Raw genomic sequence first — 27,783 nt, 5'->3', positions numbered from 1 at the left:
GAGGCAGAGGCAGAGGCAGAGGCAGAGGCAGAGGCAGAGGCAGAGGCAGAGGCAGAGGCAGAGGCAGAGGCAGAGGCAGAGGCAGGATCTCCATGAGTTCAAGGCCAGCCTGGTCTATATAGTGAGCTTGCAGGCTACACAGACATACCCTGAGTTAACATTCTCCCTCCACAAAGAAAATACAAACCAAACCAAACTATCAGGCAGACAATAAAAGTCCTAGGCTTCTTGTATTTCTAGTCCAGTATGAAATTCAGGACTGGCTCGTGTCACAGGCTGCATCAGGATTACCTGACACGTGTGCTCTGCATGAGGTGGCTAAGGCTCTCATCACAGTCCTCACTGCCCTAAAAAGCTCACTGTATTATCCATACTGTTCTCCATGGCTTTGGAAATTGGAATGTTACCAGGCTTCAAGTACCATGTGAGGAGCCTCCAGGACTGCTGTAGTTGTTCTGAGTCAGATCTCCTTGCTACCTTAGTCTGGCCTTGAACTCTGGGTCTTCCTCCTCCACTCTCAAAGGTTGACATCAACTTTGGCTGATAATTCTGTTCTTAATTAGAAGCCATTATGCAGTACTAATGTTCTCAGGTGGCTAGAGCAGCTTTCCCATGCATGTCATCAACAGCCCATACTGAGATACTCTGCCTGCACTTAGTCAACTTGCCACAGAAGCCACGGAAGTTCTCCCAAGCATAAATCACATAAAGATAGAAATTTGTTTTTGAGCAGTGTCCTTTTAACTATGTTATATGGTGTGAATTATTTTAAGAAAGCATTTAAGTTCCTGTTACTATGAACTCCTTCAGGTGGCTTAAGTAGTCTGCAGCTGAAAGGCCCCACTGTTCTGCTAACTTAACTTTGCAGCCAAGCCTCCTCCCCATGCACCCCACAGCTCACCAGGGAGATTGACCTCCAGTAAGTATTTCATACACAAGGTGTTGGGATGGAGGTAGCAGTCTTCCGTTATGTCTGGGAAACGAGGCAAATCTAAAAATATGGCAACTTCAATCATGTTTTTATAGATGTCTTCATAGTCAGGCCAAGACTGAAATTTTAAAAAGACAGAGTAAGATAATAATCTTTGCAATATTAATTATTTAAACATTTTCTTAAAATTATTTTAAAGATATTTTCTGACTTAAAAGTGTATGTTGAAGAGGGGGTGGCTAGAGAGATAGTTCAGCAGTTAAGAGCATTTGCTGCTCTAGCAGAAGGCCAATGACCAGTTCTCAGCATCTGCTTCAGGTGACTCACAATCACCTGTAACTCCAGCTCTGGGAGAGCCAACACCCTCTTCTGGTCTCCATGGGCACCTGCACGTACAGGCACATATAATCAATCTTTTATTAAAAGCAGTATGTGGGTTGGTAAGATGGCACAGTGGGTATAAGTGCTTGCTACCAAGCCTGATGCCTGAGTTCAACCCCTGGGACCCACCTAACGGAGGAAAAGAACTGGCCTTGGTAAGTTGTCCTATGTGGGCCACATATGCCATATAGCATGTGCAATGTGACACCTGTACCTCCCCCTACAAGATATACAAACAACTGGAATAAAAGTATTATATAATTATAAGGTTGAGTATGACAGTCTACACCCTTAACCTCAGCACTTGGAAGACAGAGGCAGGCATATCTCTGTGAATTCAAGGCCGACTTGGTCTACACAGTAAGCTCCAGGCCAGCCAAGGCTACACAGTGAGGTCCAATCACATTAGAAAAGTACTATGTATTCATTAAATAAAATTTAGCATACCGAGAAAAATATTAAAGATCCTTACTATTCAAATTTGGCAATTTTATTTATCGTTATCTTATATGCACTGGTATTTTGCCTTTATATGTCTGTGTGAGGATGTTGGATCACTTGGAACTGGCATTACAGACAGTTGTGAGCTGCCATGTAGGTCCTGAAACTGAACCCGGGTCTTCTGAAAGAGCAGCTAGAGTTCTTAACCTCTAAGCCATCTCTCCAGCCCCCAAATTTGGTAATTTTAAACACTAGTGATACTAAGTTTATATGCCACATAGTTCTGCTTGGCTCATCAAGTTCATCCTAGCCTTGCTCATGATCTAGTGAAATCATTACTTCTTGCCTTGGACCTGGAGGAAGATAAAGCTGAGACTCATCTATTGGGTGAAATACAATTCAGGGACAGAGTCTTGTCCAGCTTTAGCAAGACTGTAGTGTAATTCTCAGTATCACAAATCAATCAATCAGTTCAAGACACAGTGTTCTCACAACTGCTCTAACACACAACCGTCTGCCCTTTTCTCCTGTGCTTTCCCATTCATCATACAGGTGCAGCCCATGCTAACTTACTATCTGTGCTTCTGTGAGTGAGGGAGGCAATGCCAGCTCTAAGTCTACAAGCTAAAACTCTGCAGCTCAGCTTCATACTAACGCCTCCATAGAGAGGCATAAACAATCCTGTTTGAAACTTTAGAAAAGTCTGCAGTTTCTTGAGAACGCACTCTGCCCTTGTTTTGTTGTTGTTTTCATATAATTTGCCCACATGAAGCTTATGAGCATGCTTAGTGATATGAACAAGTATTTTCTGGGATTTCAGGAAACGCCAGGCTTTCATTAAGGTGGGGACCCTGCTAAGCTGTTCTGGACAGAAATGTTGCAAGCCTGTTGAGATGCACATACTGAACATTGGATGATGAGACTGTAAAAGCCCAAGCAAGAAACCCCATGAATGCCTGCCAGGGATGAGACATGAGTGGATCTGGGTATCTTACAATGCAACACGAGTCAGCAATAAGACACATACATACTCTACAGGCAACAATGTGAGTTTTAAACTATTTTCAAAGAAAGATGTCAGATATAAGAAAAGGACTTAAGAGTCTGGGCCTAGTCTTACACATAGCTAAGTCAGGACAGTGTTACTCCATGGTGGACTGGCTCATGGCTGGAGGAAGGAAGCCACTGTGCTGGACCCACTCTATGACACGTGCATTTCCTCAAGCTACCTCAGCAAAAACAAAAGGGGGAGGAGGTGAAGACACTACCAGCTAAGCAAACTGCTTCACACAGAACTGCTTAGTAGATCAGCTTCGTGAGAGAAACTAAAGGCAGGATTCAAAAGAAATGTACAAACCCCTGTGGGGTGGGAAGACACCTGGCCTACCTGCGCACTCTGAATGAGGCCCGTCCAGCATTTCCAAGCAGGCGCTCAACTGCTTCCTCTTTTTTTTTGGGGGGGGGGCACATGTTCTTTCACTGAGCTACCCCTCCAGGTCTAGGCATTCCACTTTTAGGGGGCTAACCATTAAAAACTTCTCCCTTGGTTAAAGAAACTCGCTCCCCACTTTGAGCTCACAGTGCCTCGGAGTTGTTAGACAGCCTGTACCTTTCCCACCTTCTAAATGTGTGAGCGTGCCCAGGAGCCAACTGAGGGAATTAGGATTTCTTTATGAAATTTCGTGTTGTTAAATTCAGCTCTCCCCCAGATGGAGAGGACGGGTGCTTCCTTACAAGGGCTCGGGAGTCAGGGTGCAGGGCGTGGCTATGCTCTCATTTCTATACTGTATGCCTATGCTGAGTGTGCTTCTCATGAAGCTACAGTCATCTCTGTATTGTATTTATTTTAACATGATTATCATTTAATGTGTTATCAACATATAATTAATCCACAGCTGGGGAATACAAAGGGTACTATTGTCAATTCCAAGTGGCAATGTGTTCTTTTAAAATCCTTTTAATGTTGAGGTAAAATAATTCTACTTATATGTTAAAATACTATTAACTGTATTCTAATTTGCCAATTTCCTCAGAAAAATAATAATTCATTTTGAATTCTGTTTCTCTCTGCAGAGCCTGGAGTGTCTTTGAAGTTAAGACAATTTAGCATGGCTGACAGGATTTACGGCAGCCCTAATCCTTTTAAATAAGGCAAGGAGACATACGTGAATACTTCTTACATGCAAGCAAAACACTAGAGCAGTACATGTCCCCTTAGAAAAATAATCACCTCACTCAAAAAAGTGATTTAATAGATGACAAATTCCTGACAAACAGGTTGTTAATGAGCAGCAATTTGGAAGGCTAGTAGGACTAAGTATGTTTTCAAAACCGCCACACAGAGAGCTGAGCTGTCAGTCTCAAGAGCTGGTCATGAGTTGGCCACCATCTTTTCAAATATGAACGGAGGAGAAAATAAACACACAGAATGTTAAGCTATTTATTTATACTAAAATTCATATTTTAAATTTATCTAGCTGGGCGGTGGTGGCGCACGCCTTTAATCCCAGCACTTGGGAGGCAGAGGCAGGCGGATTTCTGAGTTCAGCCTGGTCTACAAAGTGAGTTCCAGGACAGCCAGGGCTATACAGAGAAACCCTGTCTTGAAAAACAAAAACAACAACAACAAAAATTTTATCTAATCTCAATCTGGTATTTTAGATTTTGCTTTTAAAATTTCCTATTTAAGTATTTGCCGTGGCCTTTGGGTTTGCTTTGCAGCTCAAGGTGGCCTTCCTTCACTATGTATCCCAGGCTGACTTCAAACTTGTGATCCTCTTGCCTCTACCTCCCAAGGTAGGTGTTAGGATTACAGGTGTGAGCTAGCACTCTTGAGTAATATTATTTTTAGACAGAGCCAATTTTTAAATTTATGAATTACCCAAAATGTTTTTAAAGATGACTAAAGGATATTCAATGTCATGCCATTATTTTTTTAAACAGTCTTCCATCATTGCTATATATTTAAATTGTAACTATATTTCAGCCACATTTAAGTTTGATTATAAAACTAGTATGCAATCATAAATTTCAGCAATATAGAATGCTATACTGAAGACAAATGCAACAAATCCACAACAGTCAGGCGTGACGTGTGCAAACTTAATCTCAATGCTCAGCAGGCAGAGACAAGCCAATCTCTGTGAGGTCAGAGCCAGCCTCATCTACACAATTCCATTCCAGCCAAGGCTACAGTGAGACACTGCACACACACACACACACACACACACACACACACTCACAAAATGAGAAGTCATGACTCAGATGTGAAGGGCTTCTCTTTCAGCCATCGTGGGCACACCCAAGTTTGTAACACTGAGCTTTCACACCAACAGCTTGTTTTTTCTAACGGACAGTTCTCCTGTGTCCCAGAGAAACTGTCATCTCCCTCTCTCACATGCTATCTGCTAACAATACTTATTGCTTAGATTATAACAGTAATAACAATTAAAAAAAAACAACATGTATAAAATGTATACCACTCAACAGTTACCCAGATCTTATGTTAGCAGTGGAAGCATACTTCAGTAGAGACATGAAACCAATTGCTAGCTATGTGACACCAAGATATGGGTCTTCCTTCCCATGAGACCAGACGAGTAGTTGCAGACTCTGGTCAGTGCATCTGATTATTATTCAGTGAGCCCAGAGTAGGACGAAGTGTTTTCCTTGCGTGCCTCAAATGGGACAAAGACTTGTGTCACCACTGACCCTCATTCCTGTCCCACAGGAGGCATCAATGAGACAGGGTTTGGTAGTACCTCTAAAGCTTGAGTACGGGCACCCCACAGCCCCACTGACAGTGAGTAAGCCTGTTTGAGGGCCGGCACTGCTCCATAGTGTGGTTTAGAGGAGGGCTGAGAAACACTTTTGCCTTGGTCCTACTGCCTTCAGTCCAGAGAGGGGAGGCAGCCTCTGATAGCCACAAGATTTAAGGCTCAGATAGCCAGCACATAATCCCCGAGAACACCCAGGTGAGGTCACCTGCACAACACAACCAAGGGAAGGATCCCACATGAGGTGTCGGTGTGTGCAGCGTGTTCTCACTGATGAGCAGATCATGGGATGGACTGACACAGCAGAAGCTACAGGGGCCCATCACTCAGAGCTTTCTTGTTTAGTAAGGCGCAAAGGCATTTTGCTTCCCACTGACCCTTGGGTTACCTGCTGATTCTCAACTACTAATCTCAAACTCTATATGGCTCAGTGTGGAATACAAAGGAAGGATAATGCAGAGATAAGACTCCTAGGCTCTGTGCAAAGTAACACTTCTACCAGAATCACCAGCAAGATGCTTATTACCGAGGCGTCTGCTTAGATCTCATAGCCAGATTTTCTGATTCAGTCTGGGTCTGAGAAGACACAGGCTAAACAACGACTCCAGAACTTATTGTATCTATTTTTTTTTTTTTTTGAGACAGTGTCTCTCACTAAATAATGCAAGTTGTCCCAAAACTTGTTATGTTGCTCAGGCTGGCTCAGATCTCGAAATTCCCCTGCCTCATCCTTCTGAGTAACTGGTGTGTGCCATACATATCTCATGCATCTTAAAGTTTGAGATGCTCTAATGGATTTGTGGAGTCTCTATGGATCCCTAGAGAGCACGTATGCCAGTGGCAGGAGGAAGCAAAAGTAACAGACAGAGCCCAGTGGCTTCCCATTCTTTTTTTCTTCTGGAATGGCAGAAACCCTCAGTTGGTTTTACTGTCCAAGCTTGAGAAACACACACACATACTGGTGATGTTTTAAGATGTGGGAGGCCAGGAACAGAAGCCATCCCCTGGCTCCTTATGCTGTCTAGCAGTAGTGATTCCCAAGGGAGGAGTGGGACCGAGGGGCTGAGCACAGCTGAAATCACCACTCACCTTCATCCCCCAGGTGAACTTCAAGCTGTCAGATTATTACTCTAACAAGATTGCACAAGCATTCTCCAGGGACACAGGTGACTTACTGAGTGGCATGGTGAACAGATCTAGAGGAAGTTTGGACACTCGAAGTGTATTACACTTGATCCACTAAGTCCTTCATTTGGTGGTGCTTATGCAGTGACTGACAGCTCTGGAGGAGTCTTTTTCTTCCCTCAACCAAGAGAGACCTAGTTTCACAAAGGGTGTAAGATCGCTCCAAGGCAAAATGAATCATCATGGCAGAGTGCCACTCAGTGGGTTTGGCTGAACCGGCATTACATCTTTTCTCTCTGCTTGTTTGGAGGGAAGAAGAGAATGCTGCTTATCAGCATTCAGACCGTGTGTTTGTATTTCAGAAGGACTTTCTGGTGGCTTCTTTATCCACACTTGCTGAGTCTAATGAGCAATGACAAGATGGTTGAGTCTTGAGAGGAAGCTTTAGAATGACTGCGAAGGACTATGGTTGAAATGTAGTGTCTATTTATAAATATACAAAAGAATCATGGCCCAAAAGGTAGGCCATTCATCAGCTGAAGTGTATCTAGTGGAGGCCAGTGTGGCTAGGTCCTATGATTTGGTTCCACTGACAGCTTGACTGTTGGGTGGACAGAGTGCTCCCAAGAAGATTAGGTGTTCGGCCTAACTATCAGAAAACCTGAAAGATCTTTGCTAGAAGCAAATGGTGCTTCAGAATCAGCACCACTGCCCAGAACCTTAAGTGAAAAACGAACCAAGAAAGATGTAGACATGTTATCTTCAAGTTAATTAAGTAAATAGACACAGCTTGAAGGCTGCCAGCTTGGAGCTGGAGTCACAACTTGGAAAAGAAGATGAAGGGAGGTAACGAAGCTTAATATGCACACGGTCTGCTGCCCTCAAGTCAGACACTGAAACTCTCTTGGCCTGCTTGCAAGAAAGCAACCCACTCACCACTCTCAGGATCCCACTTCATTCCTACATCTAGGTGGATTTCTTCAAACCTACTGTTCCCTGGCAGAGGCTCCTCCCTCAGAGCTAACAGAACATCTAATGGAAGGAAGCAGTTCCCATCAGATAAAGATTTAAAAAGGATTTCTAAAGCCTTTGGGGGGGGGGTAGTGTTCTTGATTTTCTTAAGGCGTGCTAAACCTTCTGAAATAACAAAAATAGAACAAAACACAGAAGAAAAACAGTCCCCAGGAGCCCACACAAACTCCAGTGACATTATCTTCACAGCCATCTCTGAGCACAATCGCACCTTTTGTCATTGCTGGTGGAGGTACAGCTGCTGGAGAAGCCAAGACTTTGTGGGGAGAGCTAAGACATGGGAAGGGGGAGAAAATGCTTCCTTTGTTAGTGAAAAGCCATTTCCATTGAAAAGTTTCAACACACTCTAGTGGAGTGAATGCACTTTTGTGAGCAGAGGCAGAGCACACAGGGAAGGAAAGCACCCTGTCCATTAAGTCCGAAGCAGCCAGATCTCCCTTCTCCTGGAGAAATAAAGGCCACTCCTCCACCCGATACAGATGTGACACAGGGCTTCTAGAGTAGCACAGATCCACTTAATTACAACTGAAGAAATCACTCAATTAATATGTTTTGTAAAAGACCACAAGGCTATAATAAATTGTTCCAGCATGCATTTTAAAACAGTGCTTGGGAAAGCATTTTAATTGAATTTCACAAATATTCCAGTGAGTTTATTTCCCTTCATGAAGCAATGCTTTAGGACAGGCGAGGACAAGCTGGAGTTTCTGTTACACAACATCAGGCTCCTGTGATAAAGCAGATTACAATACCCCGTCAGAGCTGACTTCCTGCTCGGCTATTAAAGAGGTGCAGGCCACACCCTGCCTACTGTTGTTATAAAGCTAAAATTCAGCTAAGAAGACGCTGGCGGGCTCTGGATGCACCTGTGAATATAAATTTATTACAAGACTTTTGTCCCAAGAAAACTGACAAGGAGTAACATTATCACAATAAAAGGCAAAGCACTGTAATGTGTATTCTTTATAGAGAAAGGATAAAATGAATTGCACATATATTATGATTCATAAAAGAGCTCACCAGCCAATTTTATACTGCTAGAATTATCTTAATGGTTACACATTTACTGTGTAGTAACAAAAGGTACTTCCTGTGTTCATCAGGCCATGGTGGAGAATGTGATACATATATGGAGTACAGCCTGGGTCCACCCCGGGGAGGGAGGGAGGGGTGGGTGAGAGCTTTTCAGAAACATTTGTACAGGCAAATCTAAGCCCTGTGAGCAAATTCAAATTAGGAGCTAAGGACCAAGGAGGACTTGTCATGGCAGAAGCTGGTGACTTGGGGACAACCTCTGGACTGTGCTGACTGTTGTTGAACCTGTATTCCAATGTCACAGCCTCATACTATAAGAAACTGAGAACTGGTGTCCAGCAGAGCAGGTGGTCCCCTCTTGGGACTGACTCTGGAAGAGCTGAGTGACTACTCTTTGCAGCAGATTAATGCCTGCTGATATCAAGTGCAAAGCAACTTTCTAGTTTCTTCCCTAGGTAGTGCAGGGAGGAGAACCTTGGGCTGAGCATACTGGGTACTAGGGAGTAGTAGGTCAGGATCAAACTAAATCACAGGTAATCCACATGAAATCCACCAGTTTCATTTGGCAGTGAGGTATGGCTCTCCCAAAAGCAATATAAATGTCCCCTCAGAGACGCCCTTTTTGAGCACTGCTGGTGAGGAGCACACACTACCTGATAAGATGATTTATCTCACAATGATACCGACACACCCAGGATTCTTACTGTTAAATACACCAGCTTATAAATGGAGGCTATATCCCAAAGGTATTTCCTAACCAAATTTAATGGATTTTTTTTAAACTAAATAATACTATTTAATGGTTTAACTTCTGATATATCACACAATGATTACATCAGAAGCAGTCTAGAAATTTCTGGTTTGGGTGGAAAAACAAAAACTTGAGCAAATCAATTTGAACTCTCCCAAAAGTAGTGTTTAAATATATTTTGTTTCATATCCATCTCTCATCATTTGATCAACCACACAACTGAGCCTGTCTACGCACACAGTTCTTGAGACTGAGTCAGCAAAATACAGTCCCAACTCACATGGGATTTATGCCTCACAGCTGGAGATGTAAGACATAGAAACAGCCTTGTACCATAAACTGCCATCGAGTCTTCTCTTTTAGAAATCTCACTTAGCATCCTCTAGCTGCTTTTAAACCTTTGAGAGACACAGAGGAACACACTGTATATATTAGCACATTAGGCATAAGATAGAAAAGTGAACACCCAAGAACCTACTATGTGCTCAGGAACTAGGACATCATCACTAGGGATGTGCCCAGTGTGCACCTTTCCTACCAAGCCCTCTGTCTACTGGAGGCAGACTCCTGGTATCCTGAATTTGAACCACCAATAACTTATACTAACAAAATGGGATCCCTTTCAGACTTCCCAGAATCTTGCTTTCTAAACTCATCATGTTTCTTAGACTCACACACGTTCCTTGTAGCTACAGTCTATATTCATTCCTACATTTGTTTAATGTAGTCAATACAAACTTAACATACTTTATCATTTTTCCTACTGCAGATGTATAGATATCTTTTAGCTTAAGTTTTGTTTTTTTTATTAGATAGCTGACTTCTTTAGCCTTTTCTCCCCAAACAAAAAACTAATATATTAACAGAAAACTACTTGAATTATGGCACATCTATATGACATAGTTCTAAAGAGAATAAAAATTTGTAAGTAAATGACAGCATGGAACAGAATATTCTTAGTCTTAAGAAAAGTGTACTAAGTACTTAGGGGCAAGAGACCATGGCTGTAACTTCCCCCAGTGAGTCACAAGTACAATTATAAGGCCAGGCATGCTGACACACGCCTTTAATCCCAGCACTTGGGAGGCAGAGGATTTCTGAGTTCAAGGCCAGCCTGGTCTACAGAGTGAGTTCCAGGACAGCCAGGGCTACACAGAGAAACCCTGGTCTCGAAAAACAAAACAAAACAAAACAACAACAACAACAAAAAACCAGAAGAATTATGTGGCTACACAGGTAGACCGAGATAACCAGTACTTCCAAAAAGAACAAAATGTTAACAAAGATGAATTTGAGTACAGGTCAGAATGTGGGTGTTCTTTGGATTATGGTTTTCCTATAAATCTAAGTCATTCCTAAAAGATTGCTTATTTTCAAAAGCTCTCCAAGAGGGCCAGAGAGATGTGTCAGAGGGTAAAGGAACTTGCCACCAAGTCTGATAAGCTCAGCATGATCCTTTTCTCAATAAGAGAAAAGGGGAGAACTAACTCTTGCAATTTGCCCTCTGACCAACCCCCAGATAAATGTAATGAACTGTATTAAGAGAAAAGGTTCAGCACTGGAGACAGCTCTGTGGTTGAGAGCACCGGCTGCTCTTGCAGATCCCAGCACCCACACGGCAGCTCACAATCATCTGTAGTATCAGTTCCAGGAAGTACTAGATTTTCCTTCCCTTCTTTTCTTTTTGAGATAGGGTTTTTCTGTGTAGTTCTGGTTGTTCTGGGACTCATTATGTAGACCAGGCTGACCTCAAACCTAGAGATCCCACCTGCTTCTGCTTCCTAAGTGCTGGGATCAAAGGCATGCACCACCACTGTCCCGCCTATGGTACTAGGTTTGAAGGCATGAAAGATGCAAGATTGAGGGGCTCATGGAGAGCAGCTGAGGCTGGCACTGTGTAGCAGGATCAGGGTTCCTGCAGCGAGGCTCTAAGAGGCCAATGGTGATAGTGAAGCTGAAGCCTTAGATGTCTTACAAAGCTGAAAGACTTGGCTAGCAAGGTTCCTTGAAGCCCAGAAGACAAACCCCAGATGCTACACATGGAGCTATGGGATGGGATATTTGCTGGATTTTGGTTTTCTTTTTATCTGATGTGTCCCTGATGTCCTAATTATTCACTCTTGGAATAAGAATACTATCCTGTGCCACCATATATTGGAAGTATGTAAATTGTTTTTAATTTTTCAGGGGCCCATAGTTTAGAGACTTTAGACTTTTAAAGTTGGGCTACATTTACATTATATTTAAAATGAGACTTTGGGGACAAGATGTGGAAGGTTATGGCTTAAAAGTGATGTTTGGTATGTCAAATTGACAAGAAATGGAGTGTGATGGGTCACTTCAATAGTCAACTTTTATTTCTTTAACACAGAAACTGGGGAAGGAGTCTCAATGAGAGACTACATTGACTTGACCTATAGGCATGTCTATTACAGACGGCCTTAAGTTAAGTAATGTGGGAAGACTCAGTCAGTCCACTGTGGATGGAACCATTCCCTAGGCAAAGGTCCCGCACTGTATAAGAGTAGAGAAGTCCAGCTGAGTACACGTAAGTAAATAAGCAAGTAGCATGCATGCATTTATTTCCTCATTTCCCAATTACAGACGTAACGTTAAGAACTGCTTCAAGCTCCTGTCACTGTGGCTTCCCCACAATGGCAGACTATACCCTGAAAATGTAAGCCAAACTAAATACCCTTTCCTCTAAATTAGTTATTAGTATATTTTATCAAGCAACACAGATGAAACGAAAACAAACACATTCAGCTTTAAGAGAAAGAAAATTCAACTATTCATGATAATACAAGTCCAGAATATATTACACTTAGTAAAATAAGTCACAGAAAGCCAAATATCTTACTTGCATGTTGTATTTTTAAGAAGTTACACTCACAGAAGATGGGAGTAGTATGATAATTACCAGAAGCTAGCTACTGAGAAGGAAAGAAACAGGGAACTGTAGGTCACAAGATGGACTTCATAAATGTACACAATCATGATTATCAATTAAAATACTAATGAAGAAAGAAAACATAGCTGATAGAGAGGAATATAAAACAAGTATTCTGCATATCCAAAACCATAGCCTTCAAAACCACACCCCACTTAAGGAAAAGTTTTCTAGGTAAGTGTTCTACCATTCAGCTGAAACATTGCAGGGGGATGTCTTGATTATGAAAAGATAATGCTAGTGATGATACTCAGGAATATAATTAAGATTTTAAAATCTAAGAATGAGTAAGCATTGAGATGCCTGCAGGCATCCAGGAAAGAAGTGTTCAGTATCTCCATTTTGTACGTATAAAACCCAACATTGGAACACTCCTGTTTCTACCCTAGGAGATTAATTACTCTGCGTAGTGAGTGATCTTTTACCAAAAACAACAGAAAAGTGGAAGGAATATGCAAAGGAGTTTTCAGTGAGGGACAACAGGCTGCACTGAGCTACAACCCTGAGCAAAGAACCCAAGGAAGCCAACGTACTGCTGGAGCAGTGTCCACCAACACCACGAGGAACTGGGGTACAGCAGCCCTATGGTATGATGGAGCCAGTGGAGTCAGGTGTAGATTCCCGGAAGTTAGATGGCTGTAGTTCACAGGCAGAGTCCAGAGAGGATAAAGCTGCGTGGAGAGAAAGCTCAGGGAGCTGTACAAGGAAGTGGGGCCCAGACGTACTTGTATGTAATGCTAGCTAGCACTAGGGGAGATGAGGCAGGAGGAATGCTTTGAGTTCAAGGCCTGCCTAGGATATAAGTGTGAGGAATCTGCTAAAAAGAACAGCAACGAAGGACCAGAAGACCCACAAGTCTAGACCAAACCATTAGCATGGTAAAAATATAAACACAGACCTAAAAACCAAACCCAACTAAACAGTAAAAGCAGAGATCTGTCAAGTGCAGTGCCTATCTGCAGAAACAAACCAGAGAAAGACAAGCTCGGTCACTGGGCACAGCACAGCTAAGCATAGGCTTTGTGTTTGAATTTTAGCACCAGGTCGGAAAATGGAAAACAATGAAACCAAAAGGGTTGATATAGATTTGGTTTGATTTTGAGACTGACCTTGGGCTGATGGCCTCAACTCTTGATCTTCCTGCCTCAGCCTCCCAAATTATGGGATTATAGGCACATACCACCATTCTCGACAGTATCCATACACACACACCCAAAAGAAGAAAAAACTGTTTTTAAAAAGAAAACTGAAAATTTTGTCAATAAACATTTTGTTAGACAAAGAAATAAACAGAGGGAAGCCTCAAATAAAAACAACAGGAGACAAAAAGAAGACATTGTAACTGAAACCCAGAGAAATACAAGCAGCACTGGGGACTCTCATGAACAACTACTACAGGAGCATTAGGACAGTGGTGCTCAATCTTACTAACACTGAGACCCTTTAATACTTGTGTTATGGAGACCACCCCCAACAACCAAAAAAATGTTTTCATTGCTACTTTACTCTGTAATGTTGCTGTCATTAGTTATAATGTAAATATCTGATATGCAGATGGTCTTAGGCGGCCTCCCAAAGGGGATGAGACCCATAGGTTGAGAACCACTGCATTAGGGACTCTTGTGTACAAACAACTGCTTGCCAACAGATTAGAAGACCTAGAAGGAATGGTCCATTCCTGGACTAACACGAGCTCCCAAGGTTGCAGGGTTAAGTAACAGACAACCTAACAAGACATGGAAACAGTAAGAAACATTCTTCTAATTAGAATATACCCAGGATTGGGAAGTTTCACTGTTGTAGTTTACCAAACTTTTAAATAACTAACTTTAATTACTCTCCAACCATTTCAAAAATTTGAAAAGAGGAAAATTCTATGAGGATAGCATTTCCTGACACTAAAACCAGACAAGATGAGAACAAAGAGAAAGTTATAGGTCAGTGTCACTAATCAGCAGATAAGATTCTCAACAAAGCACTGCAAACTGAATGGAGGATCAAGATATACAGTCGAGTGTGGCTCATCCCAGGGATGTAGACATAGACAGTTCAGCACATACAAGTCAGTAAGTGTGACATGCTGCACCAACAGAATGAAAGAAAAACAGTGTGCACATCCTGATGCACGCAGAAACAGCATTCAGTAACTAAAATTCAACACCCTTCATGATGTACATCTCCACAGCCGGGTATATAAGGAGCATACCGTAAGTCATTAAGGCTGTGTAGGACAAACCCACAGCTAACAGTGAACTAAAGGTGGCAAAGCTAAAAATATTTCCTGGAAGATTTGGAGCAGGACAAGGCTATCTATTCCCACATCTCCTAGTAAGTGTGTAAGAAGTCCTACCCAGGACAACTGAACAAGGCAAAGAAAGAAGAGTCATCCAAATTGGAAAAACGAAACCAAACTATCCTTGTTTGCACATGACATATAAAAAGCCTAAAGAGATCACAACTGATAAATGAATTCAATAAATTTATAGAACACAAGATCAACATGAAAGAATTAGTAGCACTTCTATACATGATGATAACTACCAAAAAGTCAAGAAAGCCACCGAGAGCTACACTACAGATTTAACCAAAAGATGAAAGAACCCCATATTAGAACTGGGAAGCACTGCTGAGGGACTGAAGAGACCACCAAAGGGGGCGGGGGTGTGGTGGTGGTAGGGGGATGATAACCTTGTTTGTGGATGTAAGGAAATCATTAAATGTCCATATAACCCAAAGTGACCCAATGTGACCCACCTACACATCCAATGCAATCTCTATCAAATACCAATGATAGCCTTTACAGAAATAGAAAAACACACCTCCTAAACTTGTATGGAAACACAAAGACTCCATAACTAAGTAACACTAACAAGAATAAAGCTAGTGGGATTGCAATATTCAACTTCAACAATGTGCTACATAACCACAGCAATAGCATAAAATATACACAAACTCCAATGCAAGAAATCAGAGATCCCAGAAACAACTCATGAACAACAGCCAACTGGTTTATGATGGAAATACCAGAACTAAGTGGTGGGGAAAAGATAGTTGCTAGTAAATGGCCCTTGGAAAATTGGAGACCCGTATTACAAAAAAAAAAAAAAGCCAGATTTTTATTTCTCACCATAACCACCAAAAAAAAAAAAAAAAAAAAAAAAAAAAAAAAGCAACTCAAAGAGGATCAAAGGCTTAAAGATACGACCTAAAGTTAAGTAGAGTCTAAAACCTTAAGGGCATTAGTTGGAACAAAGATTTTTTTTTTTTTTTTGGATATGACATCAAAGGCATAGGTAACTAAGGCAAAAATAGATAGATGGAATTACATCAGACTCCAAACAGCAGAATTTAGAAACAACCTATAAAATGGAAGAAAATACTTATGAGCCAGTCATCTGGCAAGAGATAAATGCTTAGGCAATAGCAGAATATTGTAAATTAAACCAATTTTTAAATGGGCTAGTGAGTGACCCAAACAACTCAAGTGAGGTACCAACAGGTATCATATGCACACCAATGTACACATGCATGAAAACACCACCAGCAGCAGCTGCCGAGAAATGCAAAGGAAACCCAGTAAAAAAATCTCAGCTGAGTAAGGATGACTCCTACTCAAAAGATGAAACCGTGTTTTTCTTCTCTTTTATAAGATGGTACATGGAGAAAAAAAAATCTTAAAACAACCCCCACCCCACCTCAAGGAAAAAAACAAAAAAAATCCCAAAAACCCCAACTGATGATTTGAACTCTGTTGTGGCAACGTAAACTGGAACAGTCATTGTGAAGCTAAAAGTAGAAGCCGGTACAGTGGCACTCTGTCCCCTGAGACAGACAGGCTGTGGGTTTGAGGTTGTCAGCCTTTGCTACAACAAAAGCACCTGTCTGGAAAACAAAACAACAAAAACCAAAACAAACTCCAAAACCCGAAAGTTCAGCACAAGTCTGCAAGTCACACAGTAGAGCGTGCCCACGAGAAAGAAAGCAGCTTTAGAGCCACACATGTGCATGCACACACGCACACGTAATGCAGCCCAGCTCACTGCAGCCCATGCATGGAGGTAAGAAAATGTGGTCTACAGCCACAGCAGGCTATGAAGAATGAGATCCGGTAATTGCAGCGGCCTGGACTGGCATGATATTAAAGTCAGGCTCAGGAGATGCTATGGTAATGCTCTCCTGTGGGGAAGCTCAAGAGGCCGAGAGTGGAACAGGCATGGCCAGAGGCTAGGGACTTCTGACTGGCTAGTGCACAGCAGGACAGCTTTCAAGAACAAAAACTGAGCATCTGAAAACAGAAAGTAGATGACTTCCATGTTCCCAACACAAATACAGGCATGCCAATTACCCTATTTGATCACCACACACTACACACGCGTACTGAAGTAAGAGGTCATACCTCATAAATATGTACAATTAATTATGTGGATTAAAGTCAAACAGACCTGAAATCAATGAAATAACACTTTTATTTATATTGAAAGAAAGTAGCTCAAATTTGACATCTACTGAACATGACTCTCAAAACATCAGAGAAACACACATCAAAATACCTAGTCTCTTTTATTCCAATAAATAATTAATATTATTTATCATTAATACACACAAAACCAACAAAAAGTGAGAGGATGGGGGTTGGTAGGGCCCCTTATACACTACTGGTGGGAGTGTAAATTAGTGCAGCCATTGTGGAAGGCAATGGAGGTTCCTAAAGAACAAAACCAAAATGCCAACCAGCACTCCTCGTTTTACTCCCCACACTCCTTATACAATTACGTGTTAGTTATTAATCTCTCCCATAAGCACATGCAATGTCCCTTTAGGACATCCAGTGCGTTCTATCACTGTGCTCTCTTCACATTCGCTGCTCCTATCACCCTCCCATCATCTCGGTCACACCTCAAATAGTACCCTTTATACTTGTGTGCCTGGGCACATGTGTGCGCGCATGCGTATGTGTGTGTGTGTATGTGTGTGTGTGTGTATTTAAATCTATTGTCTACACATGGGGAATTGACTTAATAATTGATTTGAAAGGGCCGAGCCCATTGTTGGTGGAGTCACCCCTGGGCAGATGGTCCCGGATGGTATAAGAGAGCAAACTGAGCAAGTCAGTAAGCAGTATCCCTCCATGGCCTCTGCATCGGCTCCTGCCTCCTGATGGGCTGTGCTGTAGAACTGTAAACTGAAATAAAAACCCTTTCCTCCCAAAGATGTTTTGGCCGTGGCATTTTATCATAGCAATAGAAACCTAGGGGTAGGAGAGGTGGCTCAGTGCAGCATGAGCACCTGAGTTCAGATCGCTGGCACCCACATAAATGCCAGGGTACATATCTGTAATCCCAGCCCCACTCCTGGAAGTGGGTACCAGGAAAAAAGACAGGACCTTGAACTTGCTGGACAGCTAGTCTAACTAAAATAGAAAGCCCTAGATTCAGTGAGAGACTCTTCCTCCTAAAAGCGAGCGAGTGAGCTAGAGAGAAAGAAGGGGGGCAGTAGGAGGAAGAGGCAGAGAGGGTGGGTTTCTCCAGAGATCATAATTTGTAGGTTAGTTTCCATGTCAGAAAATATGACAAGTGGGCTCATGTGATCACTCAGTTCTCCTCACACTAGAGTTTCCCATGAATCTATGATAAAGATGGTGGCATCAGTCCTGGACTGCGATTTGGTTGGGGAGTCAGCAACAGAACATCTTCAGACACTGGTAGAATGGACACACAGCCTTGCCCAAGCAAAACTAGAGTATGCATTGAGCAGCAGCTGTAAGGAAGCATATATGCTCAGCAGGTCAGGAGGTGAGCTGCAGAGCATGCTGGCCAGAGAGGAAAGGGAGAAAGGGAAAGAAAATAAGCCAGGACTGAGGAAGGAGGATTTTATAAACCAAGACTAAGCAGAGAACTAACATAAAGGTGATAAGCCAGTCACACTGGCCTTCCAGGAAAGCCAAATATACAATGACACGGAGACACATATTAGGACAAGGCAGTAGGTTTCTGGCTGGTTTAGCAGGACATTTCAATAAACCTCAGGTGACTACCAGAAACAACTTTTCAGTCACTAAGTCTAAAGTTAAACAGTTTGAATTTTTTTCAAAGCAAACTTCTTCTTATGAGATGATTTCGGGTACCTTTACTACTCCAAAAAGCCCAGAAAGCCAGAGCTTTGCTCAGTGTACATGGGATGCCATTTAAGACTATAAAAACAGTGGATGGTGAGATAGCTCAGCGGGGAAGAGCATGTGCTGTAAGCACAAGGGTCTGAGTTTAAGTCCCCAGCACCCAGGTGAAATGCAGGCATGGCTGCGTGTGCTTAAAGCCTCAGCATCAGTAGGTGAGGCCAGGTGGACCATCTGGCCTAGCCAAAACTACAAGCTTCAGTTTCATTGAGAGACCCTGCCTCAATATAATTAGGCACAGAACAATAGTAGAAGACACTTTTGGCCTCTGCATAAGTGAACATGGGTGTAGGTACCTACACACATATGCATGCACAAGTGTACACATTTATACACATCTGTGCACATACCACACCTAACACATGTACTGAAAGATAAAAATACCAACTTGGAGTGCAGGTCAGTTCCAAAATTAGAGCTTGGGTTTTTATTCTCCCAAACTGAAACAAGACTTCCAGGATGGTGTTTCCTCGCTGGTATCATCCCCGTTGGGCTGTTCTCCAACATTCTGACACGTTAGCTGAGGCCTAGAGTGTTTGCTGGAGCACAGCATTCTCTGTCTTTCAGACCAATGACCTTACCCAAGGCAAGAGACACTAACTTGCCTTATCAGGAAGAAGCCCACCTCAGGTGGCTGCTCTGGCTAGCAGGCCTGGCCTCAGGCCAGAAACGGAATGGCTCCCATTCCAACTTTGGTTTCTAGTGCCATCTCTGCCTCGGTCAGGGTAGAGATTGGTTTCAGTGGCCATCTTGGAGCTCCCTTTTACCTTAGTATCCTATCTCTACCTTCTCCTCTCTGTTCTCTCACCGATACTCATGGACTCCTACAGTCCACCAAACTACAGCCTGCCTTGGCCAGCCTACACTCTGTACAGAGTAAGAGCGCCAGGGCAGTTATCTAAGCACTGTCACAGACGAAACTGTAAAGCAAACAATAATAATGCATGACCCCGAGAGGCCCCTTGGTCTTCCAAACTTCATAAATAAAGAAAATATCTAATAATAAAAAAAAAAAGAAACCATGTGCTTGAGAGACAGTGAAGAAATGGAGCAGTTTTCCTGGAGCAAGGACCTGCTAAGAGGATTTTTATTTTTAAAATAAAAATCAGACTGTGGATTTTTATTTTTATTTTTTTAAATACTTCTGATCTGAAGTTAGCTAAATATATAGCTATGGAAACTTCCATTGGTGCTTCTTTCCAGTGACTGTGGATTTTGTCAGGCAGCTAAGACAAACAAAATGCATTAAAAGATAGCCTTGGTAATCATTTTGGTGAGAAAGTAGAATCAATCACCTTTGCTACTCTGAATGCCTAAACTAACATCTGATTACTTTCTCCAAATTGAAAGTTTTCAATAGTCTGCCACTGCCTAAAGAAAATAAAACAGGCTGCTCATCTAAAAAAACAAAAAAACAAAAAACAAAACAAAACAAACCACATGACCCCTATTTCATGGGATTGGCATGAATAATCAGCTATAAAGATTTCAAGCCAGGGCTGCCTGAAACATAACAACTTCTACTATTATTATTGCCTTTTGTTTTCTCCATGTCAAGCGAGAGCTGCAGACACACTCTGCTTCTGTGGATGTTCACCATCACAAGTACACACACATGTGGAACACAGTCTTTCCTGGATGATGGAAAAGGCAAGTAAAGAGTAAAGATGGCAGTCCTTGGACCGAGCCCACCTCCAAGCTTGCTTTTTGCTCACTAAGGTTTTAGGGACTGCTGCTCACAAAGTTGGTTGGACTTTAAGGTGTAGACACTGAGCCGAGGAGTGTCGCATGCTACACAAATCTCTCACAGCCCCTCAATTTGGTGCAGAAAGCTTCGAGGATTTAATGACCTGAGACGTCAGTCACACGACATGGCCTGTTTATTTATTTGTCTTTCTAGTCATAAACGGTCATCTGGTTCAATGCTTCAAATCAGTACCTCACAAAAATATAACATGATCAGTGTCTTCTACAACCTTGACAAAAACTAAAAATAAATAAATCTACAAAAACAAACAAAACAGCCAAGAAACCAAAGTGGCAACAACTTCAGAAATGAAAGTAAGGTATTCAAGGATTTTTATTTAAATATAATGTTTTAGATCATAAGTATGATTTTGCATTTACTTATTTATCATGCGTGCGTGCGTGCGTGCGTGCGTGTGTGTGTGTGTGTGTGTGTGTGTGTGTGTGTGTGTGTATGCGCGCGCACACGTGTGGCACAAGCCCATGTATAGTCAGAGGACACTTGAGGGACTGGTTCTCTCCTTGTGTCCTGTGGGTTTTGGGGACTGAACCAGGTTGTCAAGCTTAGCGAAAGGCTCCTTTATCCAATATGCAATCTCACTAGCTCCAGTGTGATTTTTGTAGCAACAATAAATTTCCATCCTACTACTAGAACTATCCAAAGATAACAAATATTAATAAAAGACACTCAAAGTCAATCTACTTAAAACATGGAGGCCAACTAACACTCATGTGCACACACTGACACACAGATACAAACATGCAATTTAAAATAATAAAAATAATTTTTAAAAGATGGAGACCAAAACTTTACAGGTAAATAGTGAGGAGATATGGCTAAGGGTACATATAAATGAGTTAATCTTATTTTGAACAAACTTTTAAGTTGCAATTTTACTTATCAAAGAATGAATGAAACACTGACTTTCTTTTTTGGAATTATTTTTTCTAGCAAAAAAAATTGTACAACACAATATGACATCCTTCCCACTGCCACTGACTTAGCAGTATTTGTTAGGAAGAAGACAAACAGCAAGCTCTCTGTGCACCCATGCACACCCACACACTCCCACACATGCATGTACACACACATTAGAGAAGTAAGAGAGGATCACTTTACAAACTACTCAGGGGCTCTAGTGGCTTGCCAGGGAATGCTCCTAATCCTTTGACATTCACATTGTCCTTTTGAAAGCCTCTGAGCTTCCCCTCATCAATGAATTTCTCTTTTTCCATTATAAACTATAGTAATCTCTGGGCATATATTCCAAAATCCTTAATGGATGTCTGAAACCTCCCAGATATTACCAGTCCTATTTGTATTACCTTCTCTCATATACATACACACATCCATGAGATGGTTTAATTAAAAAATTAGCACAGTAAGAGATCAGTAACTAATAATAACAGCAACCCAGAGGAACCAAAGTGGCAGGGCTGAAGATGGCAGGTGCAGTATTTAAAAGCACAGGAGACCTGAGTTTGATTCCCAGAACCCACATAGGGTAGTTCACAATCACCTGTAAGTGCAGTTCCAGGGGATTCAATGCTGCTGGACTCCTCAGAGAGAACCACTCACATGCAAATATCCTATCCCTCATATGTAATGTAAATAATAAATCCTTTTTAGTGATATAAATGGGTCAGCCTTTCCATTTAAAGGTAGCACTTCATAGCTGCTCCTAAAAACATCTGAATTGCTGACGTCACCATGCCTGTATCTTATGGCCATTATTAAGTCCATTAGTGCTTACGGAATCTAGGCATTGTGACTGATCCTGGATAGTCAGTCTGATAACAAACGGCTGCCAAGTGATGAGTGGGCAGGTCACATGCTAGGCGCTTAGGCCGCACAGGATGACTCACGCCCTGGCAGCAGTACACAGGACGACCATCCTATCACTCAAAACTCAAAACACACGATGCTTCATTCCATTTCTCAAATTTTTTGAGTTAACTTTTGAATTTTTCATCTAATGTTTTTGTGCTGTGGCTGACTGCAGGTAACTAAAACCCTGGGTTAGAGAGGTTGGAACACTAGTCCTGCTACACCCTGATTTGGCAATGAACTGCAATCAGTTCCCCTGATTAATTTCAGAGAAAGGTGAAATACTGGGACTTTTTCAAAATTTTGTCTGAATGTTGTCAACACACTGACAGGCCAGCAAACTTTTACATCACAGGGCATCTGAATGGAAATGATTTTTGAAATGTGAGACCAAAGCGGGGGAAGATCCTCCTCATTATGTACTACCAAATAACGATTACACAGGCAGCCTCTTACCTACCACAGAACAAAGCAAGTATTTTCTAAGAGGATTAACTGAGGGGAAAAAATTCTTACAATTATTTGGTCCTAATCTTTTTTTATTTCTTTTGCCTTAAATTCTATTTCCAAAGAAGGGAATCCACTTACCTTTGAAAGATTGAACAATAAAAGAAAAACAGCAAAGATAGATGGATGACTGATTGACAGACAGATAGACAAGTAGATGTGATAGCATGTGCTTTAACTTTTGGTATGAGACATCCAACTTTCTGACTGATGTCAATGTCTCTTACCCACAGTGAGAGACATTAGGACATTTGCTCAGATTCTGGGCTGTCCAATTAGTAACTATGGTTCATCTGCTTAATCCATCAGTAGTCAGTCTCAGGTAAGTAGGATGTGGACTTTCTCTGAACATCACCTATGGAAATTTTCTATTTCACTTGCTCCCTGCTTCTCTCCAGCAATGAAGTTAATAGGCACAGCCACATTCTGGCAGCACCGTCCTACCAGCTGGATCAAGGTCAGGTGACCGGTAGGAGAAACCTCAAGTAAAAGTGTTCCACACTCATTGTTTGCACCCAAAGTTCTGGAGAGTTTTCTGTTACTGTTGTGTTTTTTATTTTTTATAAGTAATATTTCTCAATGCACTGCTCACTTTGGTCAATTTTACTCAAGACCCATGTTCTTGGAAGTTTTGTACACTGCTGTCCAATAGTGGCTTTTGAAAGGAAAGATCTGGAACCTCCTTAGCTGTCTTTTTCTACGACGACTGAGAAGCTGTCGTGGCACAGAAGACTTCTGATGTGGGAGATGTAGTTCAGGCCAAGGTCTAGTGATTTGCTCATTATATAAGGCTGTAGAAAACTTACAATGATTTAGCCTTAATTTCACATCATATAAAGAATACTGCCTTTATTAAGTTGCCACAAGTGCTACTAGAAACCACTGGCATGTATTCCACAGATATCTCTTAAGTAGATACAGTGCCATTGCCACAGAGGCCACAAAAGCCTAGGACAATAATTCCTTAAGTGGGAAATGGAAGAAAATATTTAATATTAATATTTAGTATATCTACAACCATCTAGTGAACAAGGAGAAGCCTTTGAGTACTCTAATACAGATACACAGTTGAAGGACAGAAGCATTTCCACTAGGAACAGATCTAGAGAAAGAGAAAGGAGTCAGGCATATGGTACATGACTGTAATCTCACCACTTAGCATGCTGGGGCAGAGGGATGGTGAGTTCAAGGCCAGCTTGGGTGACACAATGAGACCCTGTTTCAGAAAGGAGAGAAATTAACATAAGTACAAAACTTAAGCTAGCACCTCCTGGCACAAGGTGATGAGTTTCTTCTCTCCCACAAGGCCATCCTGTGTGCAAGCAGGGGCAGAACCACAACTTTCAGAACCATCCTATGAGCAAATTAAAAAAAAAGAATACATCTAGCCTTCATTAAATTACAACTAGGGGAAGCTAGATTTTAGACGGGTTTGAAAACTGCAGAATCAAACACTGCACCAGAGAACATAGAAACAACTGTAATGCTGACATGTTAGTCATGGCAATGCACAAAAGAATATAACCTACCTCTACAGCAAAGATGCCTTTGTCACGACCATACACTTTCATCTCTTCTGGAAAAAGCTTAAAAGCATTTATGTACGGAATACGATCCTCTTCAACAAACCTGCATTTTTCAGAAAAACATCTCAATGAAAGCTGTACACTTGCTCTGAGTAAACTCTTTCTGAAAATCTACCCCTTCACAAGGGAAGGAAGAATAAGCTCAGTAAATTCTACTCCCTATATTTTAAAGGCTACTGTCCCCAGCACCCATGAAGACGACCAGTCAGCTGACTGTCTACAGATAGCTTAACTCTAATCAATACATTGTGTCTGAGGAGTGTAGATCTGCCAGCTCACCACCGGGCCCCTACAGCCTTCCTTCCATGTATGTCTAGCTCCCATCCATGACTAGCTCCTGCTCACCCCGTGAATCCCTTCTTCAGGAAGCTCTTCTTTGGGCCCTGTTTCCTTGACTCCCTTCTGTCTTCAGGACCAGCCCAGTGCATGCTGGCTGATGAACAAACTATTAAGGTTTTCATCCCAATGCTTTCTACACAATAAGAGGTCAAACATTTGGAGTGGAATGTTAAATCTGAAGAAAACTCCAAATGTTAAAAATGAACTAAAACATGTATTTATACCTCATTCACAAGTAAAATAAAGGTTAGGGTACGGCACCATCAGCACTAGTGGGGAAGCCGCAGTGAAGCAAACAGGTCAAATTCCTGTTCCCACAGATCTTGTGTTTTAGCTAGAAGAAGATGAGGGTAGCCAGTCAATACACTACAGTATGCTAAGAAAACAAAGCAAAGAAAGAAATAAAAGAGAGAATGTAGGACAGGGTCTCCTGTATAAATTCCTAAACAAAGTATCAAGAGAAATAAGCACGCCTTTAATCCCAGCACTCGGGAGGCAGAGGCAGGCGGATTTCTGAGTTCGAGGCCAGCCTGGTCTACACAGTGAGTTCCAGGACATCCAGGGCTNAAAAAAAAAAAAAAAAAAAAAAAAAAAACAAACCTAAAACAACAGAAAGAAAGAAAGAAAGAAAGAAAGAAAGAAAGAAAGAAAGAAAGAAAGAAAGAAAGAAAAAGCCAGTTGGGAGTAAGTACCCAGAATGCACCACCTGGACCTCCACTGTCACCAGCTTCCTAGAAAAGGAAGCAATGACCTAAACTTAATTTCAAAATTAAAATGTGATTCTTCTAACTTTTAGTCTATTGAAACTTGAGAATTAAATATTCAAAGTAAAAACAGATGAAAACCTCTCCCAGCTGGGTTTTCATTGATTGCTTTAGGTTGCATAAAGTATCTATGCATAGTAAACTATAATATTGATTTAATATTATTATATGCATGATATCATATATACCTATCATTCAAAACATCTAGACTTCCAAGAGCTAACATGTGCATCATTTATTTATTCCTTGATATACACACATACGTATTATATGTATTTAAAATAAATGTGGGAATACATGCTCGAAGCTTGAAGTGAGAAATTAGCAAGAGATGAAGAGTTGGCCCACCCCCACCTATCAGTTCAGGCAGACAGGACATTAGAATCATGCCCACACGGGCTGCCTGAGAGGCTCATTCAGTGCTGCTGAAGCAGAGGAAGAAAGAGAACTGAGTCTGGGGACGCAGAGAGATGCACCCAGAGCAGGTCTTGAGGTATGTAGAGCTTTAACCATGTCATAGTTTACAGCACTGTTCCAACCATTTCTCAAAGTTTGCTTACTTTCAAATTTGAAATTCTTTTAGAAAAACTTTCACCTCAACAATGGATGGCAGCTCAATCAAAATTCTAACACACTACTGCCTTTAGTGGGTATTATCAGCAGCCTATCTGGATCAATCCAGGAAGTTGTTGAAAAGGAACTGGCACAAGAAAAAAGCATCCCTCATGCCTCTCCTGCCCAACAAAGATTTCAGCAGCATCTCCTGGAAACACTCTATGCTCACAATTTTACTGCAGTTTTTGGAAGCTTTGATTTGAGACAATTAGAATTTAACAAGCTGGCTCTTGGTTGTAGACCATTAAAGCAACACCACATGTTAGAGCTGTGTGCTCTGTGGATCAGTCTTGTCCCATTTATCCTTTCCATTTCAGCCCAGCTTCATCCAAGCCTCTTGCCTGTTTCCTTTCCCTCCACAAAACACCATCTCCACAGAGCTGCCTGGGTGACCCTTTAGGGTCAGATGGTCGTTCCTGCTATAGTCTCCCTGACACTTTCAATAGCACTTAAAACTCAAAGTCCTAATGGGCTCACAGCATTTTTGAGGGATAAAATATCAAAGTGACAGTTGCATATTTTTGTGGATATTCTGAAAAACCACTGAATCACATTTTACTTTCTGTTTTGTTTTGTTTTGTTATGTTATGTGAGATAGTTTCACTGTGTTGCCCTGGCACACATTTTGCACTTCTGCCTGCCTCTGTCTCCTAAGTGCAGAGGATTAAAGGTTTGCACCACCACCCCTGGTGCAAATTATGTATCTTTCTAGGGATTTATTTTATACATTTGCCTGCACATCTGTATATATATAATCCATCTGTGCCTAGTGATCATGGAGTCTAGAAGAGAGTGCTGATCCCTTGGAACAGGACTTACAGGCAGTTCTGAGATACCATGGACTTGCTGGGAACTGAACTCAGATTCTCTTAAAGAGCAGGAAGTGCCTCTAATTACTGAGCCATATCTCAGCCCTAAGGAACTTCATAATCTTAATGATTGAGACTTCTATCATATGTAAATTATACCTCAGTATTTCTAAGTTATGGGAATGAGAGGACTGGAGGTGAAAACAACTAAAGTTTATTATGCACACATATCAAAGTGTTAAAGAAGTTTTGAAGTTTTCCCTGACCCTTGCATGGCTTACAAACTCACCTCTGACTTGCTCATTTCTCAGTCCTCCCCTCCCATCAGCCTCTTCCTCCAGGACCACTATTTGTTTTCTGTACCTTGATCACAGAGCCCACTTCTGCTTAGATGCCTCACTCTCCCTGGAATGCTGGGATACTCACAGATTGGGTTGGCCGCTCTGTCATTCCAAGTGCAGCTCAGATCCCTTTCTGTGCAGTCAGGCTCCACTCCAATAGCCTAATTCAGCCTTCTGCTCTGCACTTGTGTGGCTCATCACTTTCTCCTTTATTCACAGTCACCTGTTCCCCCTCAGGAAAGTTGACACTTGACTTGCATGCTTCCCAAGTGTATCTCAAGCCTCTAAACTCTAGAACATTATGCAAGTACAGCAGCTACTCAACAAATATTTGTCCAAGAAATGTTGGCTGTTGTTACTTTCTGTTGTTACTGCTAGCAGGGGAGGGTCCATTAAAGTAAATGTGAAAGGATAAGAAGAATTAATCCTAAAATCTATGGATGCTGCTCTGAAGATAAATGAAGAAACAGCAATTTACTATCAACTATAACATATGTAGGGCTAGGTGTGGCAGCACACACCTTTAATCCCAGTGCTGGAGGCAGAGTCAGGGAGATCTCTGAGTAGAAGCCAGAGTGAGGAGAGTAACACTATCTGTGAGAGAGAGAGAGAGAGAGAGAGAGAGAGAGAGAGAGAGAGAGAAAGAGAGAGAGA

At 41.7% G+C, this 27,783-nt stretch overlaps 1 protein-coding gene across 4 annotated transcripts in view; it reads right to left on the bottom strand.

Annotated features, from left to right (window-relative positions):
* The window catches only part of Taf1b (TATA-box binding protein associated factor, RNA polymerase I subunit B), a 78,029-nt gene that overhangs the window by 15,581 nt on the left and 34,665 nt on the right, over nucleotides 1-27,783 (bottom strand). For all 4 annotated transcript variants that reach the window (XM_021178904.2, XM_021178905.2, XM_029484874.1 and 1 more), the window contains 2 exons: nucleotides 24,205-24,304; nucleotides 902-1,049 (listed from right to left, as the gene is read on the bottom strand). In XM_021178904.2, coding sequence (XP_021034563.1) covers nucleotides 902-1,049; nucleotides 24,205-24,304 — 248 coding nt within the window. The remainder of the gene's footprint in view (nucleotides 1-901; nucleotides 1,050-24,204; nucleotides 24,305-27,783) is intronic.

This window comes from Mus caroli, chromosome 12 (genome assembly GCF_900094665.2).
Source record: "Mus caroli chromosome 12, CAROLI_EIJ_v1.1, whole genome shotgun sequence".
Taxonomy (NCBI): domain Eukaryota; kingdom Metazoa; phylum Chordata; class Mammalia; order Rodentia; family Muridae; genus Mus; species Mus caroli.
The sequence above is the reverse complement of the archived record's forward strand: the minus strand, read 5'-3'. Positions and strand labels throughout refer to the sequence as shown.